Genomic DNA, 11,814 nt, shown 5'->3' with positions numbered 1-11,814 from the left:
GCCCGCGCCCCGCCCCCGGCCGCCCGGGCCCCGCGCCCGCCTCTCCGGGCGTAGCACAGCGGGTCAGGAGCCCGAACAACGGGCTGGTTTGACCACAAACCCCCTGCGTCCACCGGTGTGGGCCGGTTGATAGGTGACGCTATGTACTTCTCTGCCAGCACAATCCTCCGTCCTCCATACAAAGCCCAAAGTGTTCTTCTATAACTGATTCCAGTGAGAAGGCCTCTCCTATAACGGGTTCAGCTAACCCGCTCTTACGGCTCGAAAGCTACCCCACACCGTGCGTGAGCAAGTGCAACTCTTAATCAGGCATATGTCGGATGCAGGTCTGAAATTGTCCTTGGCCTGTGCAACAGTCATAGAATGCTAGGTTGGAAGGGACCTCAAGGATCATCTGGTCCAACCTTTCTAGGCAAGAGCACAGTCTAGACAAGATGGCCCAGCACCCTGTCCAGCTGAGTCTTAAAAGTGTCCAATGTGGTGGAGTCAACCACTTCCCTGGGGCGATTATTCCAATGGCTGACTGTTCCCATTGTGAAAAATTTCCCTCTAACATCCAATGGGAATCTCCCCAAGACCATCTCATATGCATTCCCCCTTGTCCTTTCCATGCAACTCCTTGTGAAAAGAAAGTCTCCATCTTCTTTGTACCTACCCCTTAGGTACTGATACCTGGTGATGAGATCCCCTCTAAGCCTCCTTTTCTCAAGACTGAACAAACCCATTTCTCTCAGCCTGTCCTCATCCAGCAGGCTTCCCAGTGCTTTGATCATCTTGATGGCCCTTCTCTGGACCCCCTCCAGCCTGTCCACATCTTTTTTGTTATAGCGGGGACCAGAATTGTACACAGTATTCCACGTGTGGCCTGACAAGCACTGAGTAGAGTAGGATAATGACTTCTTTGGGCCAGCTAGGCAGCCTCTGCTCATCTCCAGAGGCTGGCCTGGTGGCACACGTGAACAGCCTCGGTCTCCCCTGTAGTCACACCGAAGAAAGAGATCAAGCTATGTCAGCAGTTTGCACAAGGCAGGTGTACTTGTGAGACTGCGGTGGCTTTTGTCAGCATGCTGGCTACAGAGGGCATGGGTCTTCCAACAGAGTCCTCATTTTGCTGGGCTGCTGCCTTCACCTGGGTTACAGGGTCAACACAGTAAACGTTCTTTCATGTTCGTGTGGTAAACATCTGTGGTGCCTTGCTCCTTCCACTGTCAGGAGCTGCTTTCCTGCCTCTTGCCTCAGAAAACTTAACTCCCAGGATGTGTACAATAACAGTAATTATCCTATTAAACGATGGAGGTATATTCTATAATTAAACATGTGCAAATGGCTGGCTGTGTTTATACCAGGACTGTGCCTGTTGATTAGTAATAATCTGAGAATTGTTGGAAGGTGTGACTTAGTTTTCATGGTGTGGATTGTGCTTTGCAGTCATGCAAGAAAGCAGTATATTCCACTTTTTGTTTGAGTGTGTATAGGAGCTGTGGGGTCTTAGCACACAACAGGATGAGAGTTTGAATTTGGAAGGTGGACCCAAACAGCAAAGTATTCTACTAAGGATACTGAATCCCTTCAAGTCAGAGAGTATTTGCATTCTGGGATTTTATTTTTTCCATTGTAGCCATAGAATCAAACTATTCAACATGGACATTAGTCCTTATCCAGATTATAATTCTATACCTCACTCAGAGTGAAGGGTTGGCCAGGATGGCATTCAGATCCTTGACCTTAATGATGAGCAGCTGCAAGAAAGGAGGCAAAACCTGCCCTAAATGAACAATCCCATAGCTCACACTTATGGATGTGGTGCTTTAGACCTTCCTGAGCATGCCCTTTGAGAATAGGTGTTTCTCTGTGTTGTCCTCCTCCAGGTGGGACTGTGTAGTCTTCTTGCTCTGAGATTGGATCTGTCTGCTGCAGTTGACCTGTTTGCTGTCCGAGTATCTATTTTAACTCTGGAAAGCCAGGCCATGTTATGTGTTTTTCATCCCTATTACAGGAGCCAGGGGTAGTGGATAATTAAAGTATCTCAGACCTAGCTCCTTCAAAATAAGAGGAGTATTTACTCACTGAGAGATGTACACTAATCAGGGCAAAATATGTACTTATTTTCCTATCAATCTTCTGTAGGGTTTCTTCAGTGAAGCCACCTCTGAATTGGGAGAGACATCTAGACTGCTGTAATTCATGGGTGTCTGCCTGTTTTCTGGTGTGCTTTTTACTACTCATCAGGAGTCCTCGGTTGCTTATGACAACAAACCCAATCCATTTCTTTAATAAGGCTTGGAGGGTTTTGGGGTTTTTTTATCATTTACTATCCCATTTGATCCCGACCTCAGTTGTGGGAGGGACAAGCCCTAACAGCTTGGTTAGCCCTCCCTGTAATTAGTCTTCCTAGACTGGAGATCTTTTGACTGCATTTTTTTTTTTTTATGCTGTTCTGTTTCCTCTTGATTTCTTTCCGGTGATCTCTTTAAATTTCTGGGAGAACAACACCAAGCAGATCAACTTGTCCACATATAATATTTGTAAATAATTATGTGTATACTTTCCTCATTCTTCATACACTGCTAAGGGAAGCAGTCTGATGGTAGAAAACTGGCGTAACTGGTTCCAAGGCAGCTCTCCACCACATATGGAGATGTATAGAGAAAGAGATGAAATTTGCACTTCAGTTTCCCCTCATGCCTTTACAGTCTTGCATGAAGTCTGCCTTATTCCTGGCCTGGTACAGCGCTCAGAGTAGAAAAATGTCAGCTCCACCTCAGCTAGCACAAATGTATGTGATCAGTGTTCCTGAGGTTTTGATTACTTCAGGGATGTGACAAAAAAGGGAAAACATCTTAACAATGATAGCTCCTGTAGCTGTATTTTCAGCATCAAAATTCCCTGTCCACTGTGTTATGGACTTGGCTATAACCTTGACCATGAAAACAGGTCATTAGGACTGAGTAACTGTCACTACTTTTCTGAAAAGATGGGGAATTATTTGCAGTCCCTCCTTTAGGGCTGGGTTTTATAATGAAAGGGACATTGCACTTCATGTGTTCTCAAGGGACCCTAGAGCAGTTGCACTGCGCAGTGCCCTTAGGCAGCCACCTGCTGAGCTAGCTGCAGTGTAACCTTAGCAACGAAGATGAGTGTGTCAGTAATGAGTCAGTAAGGTGAGAGGCAAGCTGGAATAAACAACAAAGGGCTCCTTCGGTCTCATTCTGTGTCTGAAAGACACTCTGGGAGCCTTTGGTTAAGTTCACTTGAACCTTAGCTTCCACACCTTAAAGATGGGGATAATGGTATTTGCTAAAGAAGGCTGCAGGAACAGCAAGGCCAAGGGAGCCAAGGGTTTGTGTTTGCCCTGCCAGCACTGCCTAGTTCAGCATGAGCTCTGAAATTCATGGCGGGAGGGTAGCTACACCACTGCATGCCTACCCTCCTCTCTCTCCCTTCACCAGTGTCATCACAAGTAAAACCAGGCCTTGAAACGTATAGGTTCTGTTTAGGTTGTTTAAGTACCTAAAAGTCTCAGGAGGATGCACGTCTCCAGGCATCAAAGTCCTTAATTCACTGGTAACTTTCAAAGATTTTCTCAGTTATGCCAACTATGCGCAATGTCCAGCAGAAGCTGAGAAGCTCAGCCACTTCAGAGAGGGGTTGACAGCAATCCACAGCTCTCCTGTTGCAAAGCCTAATCCTGCTGTCCCATTTCCAGATTGCGAGGGTGACCCATATGTTGTTGTGGCAGTGAGTCAGGAGATATGATTCACAGTGCAACAAGCATGATTGCTAAACTCGCTGGTCCTTCCTAGCAGAAATCACACACATACACACATTCATTCTTTTTTAATTCTTCATGCAGTAATCTGCCAAGTTTGTAAAAGTGACTATTGGCATGTGTGTCAGGTTCAGGGAGGTTCCTTTTCTGTGTGACATCCTCAAACACAGTCAGAGCACCCATATGCTCTGATTTCACATTCGGCAAATAATAGCAAGGAGTGAAAGTGCTGTAGCAGTCCCAGAACTCTGGGCAGGATTTCTCTGGTGACCACACTGCAATGTAAATGATCCTGCTGTGGCTGGCCACTCCTTTTCTGAAGAATCCAGCCTATTTTTATGAAGCAACAACATAATTATGTTTCTCTCCCTTCCCCCTCCAACAGCAGCCAGAGCTGGGCACTCCCATGTGCTGATCCTCTCAGTGCCTCCTTGGTTTTTGTCAACAGTAAGGGGGACTTAAGACGATAATCACATTAGCTCTGGGCAATTAAAATACACTGCTTATAGTCAACGCAGTTTAAAAAAGTGGATTACACACAGCGTTGGGGTTGTAACAGAGAGGAGTCAGCTATTTGGGGAAGAACAACAAGAAAAATGGCATTTTAGCCACTCAAAAATCTATGGTTGTATATGAGAGTGATATACCAGTATTTTTCAAAGAAAACCAATGTGTATTTTGAAGATCATTTACTGAGTCTTGCATAACGGTCATGAGTAGATTCCTATCTTGTGCTAGAATAATTTGCTTGCTGAAGACAATACGAAAAACTTAGTGGCATGCTTTGAAATGTTATTTTGCTAGATACAAGGTGTAACACTCAAGAGAGACCACATGTTACTTCGCTGGTGGAAAATGCTGAAAAAGGCTAGCCATCTGCTATGTACATTGAATTTTGTTCAGATAAATTGATTACATTTAATCCTAGCTAATGCAAGTGGTAGTCTTAAAAATGACAGCTTGTCTTTCTGCATCGTGTCATGAACCTTTAAACCAAGGGCAGCTTTTAAGACTGGATAACCTAAATACTTTTTTTTTTAAACTTCTCTAAAGCAACCATTGAAATATGTAAATAATAATGATACAGAAGTTAAGATTCCTGTTTAGGATTGTCAGATTCTTTACAAAACATTAATTACATTTTAAATAATAAGAAACAATCTTTGATATTTGAAGTACATCTGTCATCTACTGCATGTCAACAATGAAGAGGATGAAACAACAGTTTTCAAAAGGCGCAGTAAGAACAGCAAAGTTTGGAGTTTTCCCACAGTTGCAATTCATGTGCACTTCATGAACACACTGAACAGCACGTGCTGTAAATCATTCTTTTTTTCATGGCAAGTATATTTGTATCCAGTGCAGCACAATATATAATGTATTTACTACTGAGACCAGAAGACAGAAAATATTTGACAGACCAGGTTGACAGACCAAAATGTAGTAATACATTTCCAAAGTTTACTGTTTCCACATTGGTTCCTCAGTTTTTCAAAGTCCACTTTAGGATTTGCTTTGGACTTCCTATGTTGGTGGGAGAGCTAAAGATGCATTTTATGGGTACAGTAAACTTGCTAAAGCAGACACAGAGTCTGTGTGCAGTACCTTTCTGCATTAGCAAAACCTGTATTTCTCACAACCAAGGCAGCTCAGGTTCTTTCTCAGAAAGCAACTGTTCTGAAAGAACTCTTCCCATTTTAAGAGAGAGTGTACTTTAAATGATCATTTCAAGGGAGGAAAATCTGGAATGGAGTAACTTTGCATTTAATAAAGAAGATAGCCATTTCTCCTTCTCTGGTTGCTTTCAGAACTTACCATGGTTAATGTTAAAGGGGGAAGGGATGGAATAACCCCTTCCCTACTGTGCGACCATCTTGTCCGTAATCCCCGCTGAAGGGATGGCATACCTCACTTAGCTGGAGGTTGCATGTGCCTGCAGGATTAGCTGTTAGCATGGGATGGAGTGGATTAAGTAACCACTGCCATCAGTATCTCACCCTTTGCACAACACTGTGTGAAGCAATCCTGGTAAATCAGAGGGTCTGGTGGCCAGAGGACAGAGACACAATATCAAGGCAGGGGCTGCCAAGTAAGCCAAATGACAATCTGTATTCAGTCTGTGACAATCACTGGAAGAAACGCACACAGAAGTATGAATGCAAATGGGGGCAGATCAAGGCCTACTGTGGCAACCAGTTTTATCAGGTCAGAGCAAAATCCGTCTGTCACCAGTGACAGTGAGTAGTTTTGCCTAGGCAAGAGCGTACGAACAGGATGAACATGTAATGCTACTTGCCCAGAATGTTCATAGAATCATAGAATCATTTAGGTTGGAAAAGACCTTTAAGATCATCAAGTCAACTGTTAATGTTACTGCAGGCTTCAGCAGTTTGTGACCCAGGGCTTTTTGAGCCCATAGGGATGGTGTCTTCATATAAAATAGCTGTATTCCTCTTCAATAATAGCTGTATTTCTCTTCATGGAAGAGAATTTCTCATCCATGTATTTTGAACCCAAAATAACTTACACCATCTAGGGCCTCCTGTGACAAAGAATCTCACACCTTAACTACATATACAGCCTTCTTTTAGTTTTATACTTTCCACATGCTACTTCCATTTCATTTCCATTCTCAGGTTAGACGAGACAGTGAGCAACTGTCTATGTGCTTCTTCTGTGCCATACATGATTTTGTAAAACTCCATCATATCCTCCCATAGTTTTGTTTGTTCCAGACAGAAGAATCCTGATCTATTTAATCATTCCTCATATGGAAGCAATTACAGTTTTGATTATCCTATTTTCACTTTGCTCTACGGTTGCCTTCCTGCTGTATCCTGTTTCAGATGAGAAGACTAGAACTAGATAACTACACAAAGAGTGAGTGCCCCTAGGGCTGAGAATGGGATGCTTTGTGTTTTATTCTGAGTGTTTTATACTATTTTCTAATAGTCTATTTGTTTTACTGGTCACCAGTTAGCCCTGAGCTGATATGTTCATAGACATTTGCATTATAGTTTTTTCTACTTCTTTCCATTGCCTATTTATTCCTGCCCTTTTCTTCCTACAATTTAGCCAGTATTTATCTGTTTGAAACCCCACCTCATCATTCATTCTGGAGGGTTGAGAGCCAGATCAGACCTCTTCATTACCAATGTACTTTTAGGATGTTTTTTAAACAGAATCACGGAATGGGTGAGCTTGGAAGGACAGAATTTCTTATACTTTAATTTGTGCCCATTGCCACTTGTCCTGTCATTGGGCACAGCTGAGAAGAGTCTGGCTCCATCTTCTCTTCTCACTCCCATCAGGTATTGATACGTGTTGATAAGATTCACCTTCAACTTCTCCCAGTTAACCATCCCAGCTCTCTCAGTTTCTCTTCATATCACAGTTTCTTCCCGGATGAATTACTTTTCACTTACATATGCTGAATTTTGCCTTGCCATTTTATCTCCCAGTGTCTCAGTAGTACAAGATCCTTGCAACTCTTCTTCAGTCCTCATCTTTACTCTCCTGAATGATTCTGCAGCAGCAGAATCAAACTATGTCACCTCCTGTTATCCTCCTCATTCAGAAAGGTACATGGTACATTACAGGCCTCAGCACACATCTTCCTGCCCAGATGCTGCATGTGAATCCTCACCCTCTTTAACTCCTGTCCTTGCTTACTGTCTTTTAACCAGTTACCTATCCGTGAAGAAATCTCTTTTTCCATGGCAGCAGCTTAGTTTCTTTATGATCTTTGATGAAGGCTCTTGTTGAACAGCTACTGAATGCAAAATAGAATGCATCAGCTGGATGTGACATTGACTTCTCAAAGCACTCTGATGTGTTTGGCGGAATTAATTAACTTTACAGAAGTCATTATTGTAGCATGAATGTGGTGAAGGGAGGCAGTGGAAATGAGGCTCCAACTTTCTGAAGGATCACAGAATCAGTGGTGTTGGAAGGGACCTTTGGAGATCATCTAGTCTAACCCCCCTGTTCAAGCAGGGTCAGCTAGAGCAGGTTGCCCAGCACCATGTCCAGGCAGCTTTTGAGTATCTCCAATGATGGAGACTCCACAACCTCTCTGGGCAACATATTCCGGTGTTTGACCACCCTTACAGTAAAAAAAATGTTTTCTTTTGTTCAAATGGAATTTCATGTGCTTCAGTTTGTGCCCATCGTCTCTTGTCCTGTCACTGGGCACCATGGAAAAGAGCCTGACTCCTTCTTCTCCATTCCTTCCCATCAGATATTTATACACATTGATAAGATCCCCCTGAGCCTTCTCTTCTCCAGGCTAAACAGTCCCAGGTCTCCTAAGCTCTCCTCATATGAAAGATGTTCCAGTCCCTTCATCATATTCATGGCCTTTCACTGAACTGGCTTCATTAAGTCAGTACCATTCTGATGAACTGGACCCAACATGCTGGTGTGGCCTCTACCCAAGCAGAGGGGAAGGATGACCTCCCTCAACCTGCTGGCAGTGCTTTTCCTAACACAACCCAAGAAGCCATTGGCCTTCATTGCCATGAGGGATAACTTCTTAATTCTAAAATCTCCTATATCTTGCTGTTTATCCATTTTGGCCTTTTGGATCTTTCAAAAGCTGCTCCTGACAGGTGGTTTACAGTCACACCGAGCTTCAAATGGTGTCTTTAAATAGTCTGCATTTTGCCTATAGGCTACCCTTTAGTTTACCCTTTTGTCTTCTTTTAAGTGCTCTCCATCTTTTTATTTATTTTTTTTAGGTACTGGATTTTTCTCCTTTTGTCATTTCTAGAAGGTCGTGGAATTAAATTGTAACAGTGAGGCTTTTTCATAGTTACATTTTGAACCGTTCTGTTCCTGTCATTCAGAACAACAGCAAGCATTCTTCTCCCTCTTGTGCTGAGCTAACTGTTTAGCGGAGACGTTATTTTTTAAATCCAAACCTTCATTCCTAGCACCATGTCTAGGCATGGTATTTTATGTAACTTACTTTGGAGGTAACTGAAGTTTTCATTATCATTTGAGTTTCCTGTCCTCCCAGCCTCTCTGAGAGACACCATGGCTGAGAGGCTCATCACATCACCCCCGTGATCGCCTCGGTCAGGCAGTCCATTGCACACTCCCAATCGTACACTGTTGTTTGCACGTTAAGCAATCCATTTCCAGTCAGGAAAAGCCTTAATACTAATAGTCATAATAACCATGTGGCTCAAAGGTTGCCCCAACACACAAGCTGGCTGATAAGACAGGAATGTAAAAACCTATGAGAGAAGCCATGTAGCAGTTCCTTTATGGTAGCATGAATGTGGCAAAGGGAGGCAGTGGAAATGGGCATTTGGCACAGGATGGGCTGTCTGTCTCTGGCAATACCTCCAGCAGATGGAGTGCCGTCAAAGTTTGGGCACCGCTGTGAAGGCATGGGCATAAAAAAGAAATACAGTGCAAAGAATGTGATGTCCTCCTCTCATTCAAGAGCATAGCTTATTTTATCCACCAACATACTCGGCAAAGGACCCTTGTTTCTGTGTCCAACAGAGTTCTTATGCCAAGGTTAGTGTAACTGTGCCGTCTTTATTTGACTTTCTCTTAAGCACGTTCCTCACTAGGTGGCCATGGCAGCGTAATAACAAACATTGTGCATCATTAGGTCTTCCCTTATAAAAACGACAGCACATCAAGGTTTTGGAAGGATCTGCAGTAGTGTGGTTGAGTAACTCTTTTGCACTTTCATCACATTTCTCTTGCACTTAGAATATGCTATTATTAAGAAACTTTCTATTGAGGCATGTTGATAATCTGTTGCAACTCCCTTTTAAGTAGGTAGTCAGTATTTCTTGCTATCAAGTCTATAATAAAAAATTACAATGATTTTATAATATATCTGTATAATCCCTTTGTCCTGAGTGTTATCTGTAAACTTTGCAGGAAGCTCTTTAACAACCACTGATGTCCTTGAGGTAGAAGCCAGAAACTGTGTAACCATCAGCCTTGAAGAGCATTTTAGAAGAGAAAGCAAGGCAAAACACATTCTCCATTTGAAACTAAAGCCAAAATATAGATGGACACAGTCAAAATGTAATGATGCTAATAGTACCCTTATACTGTTGCAAAAATTGCAATGGGAATCTACAGCTCATGTTCATAATCTTTTTCCTTACTTCTCATTTGATACGAAACAGTGCCAGTAAATGAGCAAGCCTCCTTAATACCAAGCTGAGGCACTGATTTCCTATTATTTCTGTATTTCCACTGCACAAATGCCTGGAGACCTTCATTAGAACGGGGTCCAACTGTATTCATTTCTGCAAAATCACAGGGCTTCTGAAATTGTTGAAGGAGAAAACTAGCCCTACTTACGCAGGCAAGAATTTTCCCTCAAACATATTGAGTTTTTCTTGGTGGTATTTGTCTCCAAATAGTGATCGGACTTTATGTCCTGGATGGCAAGTATAGGATTAAATATAATCTGCTGTCATCTCCTCATGACAACATGTAAGCCAAAACACTTGCAAACAAACCAAAATATTTTCTTCTGGATCAGGAGTTTGAATTAGATGACTGAATTTTCCTGGCATGAGAGGATTATTCCTTGTCTTTCACCTAATCCTCCTCTGTTATACAATATATATAGTTACACATAGTTTTGTTTCCCATGGGTTTGAAAAGATTACTTTTCCACTGGGTTTCCTGCATCACTGTAATACTTCCCCTTGATTCTCCGGTTTCGTCTGCTCAACTCTGTGCTTATAGTGTGTTCGGTAACCTGAATGAAGTTAGTTTTTAGGTCTGTCATTTAGTCTTCGGAGATACTACTACAGTCCCTGAGGTCTTGTATTCAACCTGTAAGATCTTTTGTTCCATCATCCACCATCCATTGTGTCAAAGTAGTTTTTCCCACAAGCGTTTCAATTACGAGTTGATATTTAGTGTTTGCTAAGGACTTTAAAGCCTTTGGTTTCCCTTTGTCACTTGAGCTTTCCACCTCAGGGCCTAGAAGCACACTGAGCTTTGGAAGCATTTTTGCAGATCTTCTCATATATATTTGATCCTTTGATCTTATGTATCCTTTGCATGCACAGTTGTTTTAAAAAGATAATACAGTTTTAAATCATCTCCATTACAATTTGAGCTGATGAGGCGCAGTATGTTTGCCCCTGTAAGTGGCCGGAGATTTTGAAGTCCTGTGCTGTAAGCAATTTCCTGCTTTCTGTGACCTTTTAATAATCTGTGCACCTTCCCCAAACAAAATATTTTTTCAAGGCGCAATAGCTGCATCTCTGTCATGACTAAAATTTGACAACGCATGAATACCTATTGCTATTGCATTTCAGCAAACGTGTGGTTTGGCTTTTCCATTGGAAGTCAGGGGTTCTGGGCTTCTGTGGGCACTTGAGTTTGTCTGGCTGTTGATTCTTCCACGAATTTCAGGTCCATAATATTATTCAGTTATTAGTAGACAGCACAATGCTGCTTTTTCATCTTTATTACTGAATATAAGGAGTAATGATCACTTCACATTTTGGCTTTTTTTCAGCTCCCGTTAAGATCAGTGACATTAATCTCTTCTTGACTGAAATGTCAGCACAGCAAAGCTCATACAACTTTTTTTTACTTGCAGATAATTTCTGAGGTTTACAGTCTGTTTCAATACACTTACATGCAACTGTAGTTTGTGAAATTAGAGAAATTCTTCACGTGGCATTAATAAATTATTAGATTTTTTCCACAGGAGAAAAAAAAACTTTGCTGTGAAATTATCTTCCAGGAACCTAGCAACTTTTTATAGAACTATTTAATCATGAGCTTTTGTTACTTTGAATGTGTATATGTCGTAGTGTCTGAATGCACCCACTTGAGCACGGGAGGATGTAAACTGTTAGCAGTCCAGTACCAGACCTCTTGTTTTCATTCACTACCCACTTATACAGGGTTGGGTCCTGCTCCTGGGGAACTACTAATAAATCTCACGGTGATTTCTGTATAAGCAGAACTAAGTCGTAATGGTTTCCTCTCATATATCATGCACTCTGTTTACTTCACACTCTGCAGTGATTCCTTGCACATAA

The 11,814-nt window shown here is 42.2% G+C and overlaps 1 protein-coding gene across 1 annotated transcript in view; it reads right to left on the bottom strand.

The window, feature by feature from the left end:
- Window positions 1–773, bottom strand: part of RAB18 (RAB18, member RAS oncogene family) — a 17,078-nt gene extending 16,305 nt beyond the window's left edge. The window contains exon 1 of the mRNA XM_035902418.1: window positions 656–773. Coding sequence (XP_035758311.1) covers window positions 656–773 — 118 coding nt within the window. The remainder of the gene's footprint in view (window positions 1–655) is intronic.
- Between the last annotated feature and the right edge of the window lie 11,041 nt (window positions 774–11,814).

Source organism: Egretta garzetta, unplaced genomic scaffold (genome assembly GCF_000687185.1).
Source record: "Egretta garzetta isolate BGI_Z169 unplaced genomic scaffold, ASM68718v1 scaffold369, whole genome shotgun sequence".
Classification (NCBI taxonomy): Eukaryota; Metazoa; Chordata; class Aves; order Pelecaniformes; family Ardeidae; genus Egretta; species Egretta garzetta.
Note: the sequence above shows the minus strand (reverse complement) of the source record. Positions and strands in the feature narration are given on the sequence as shown.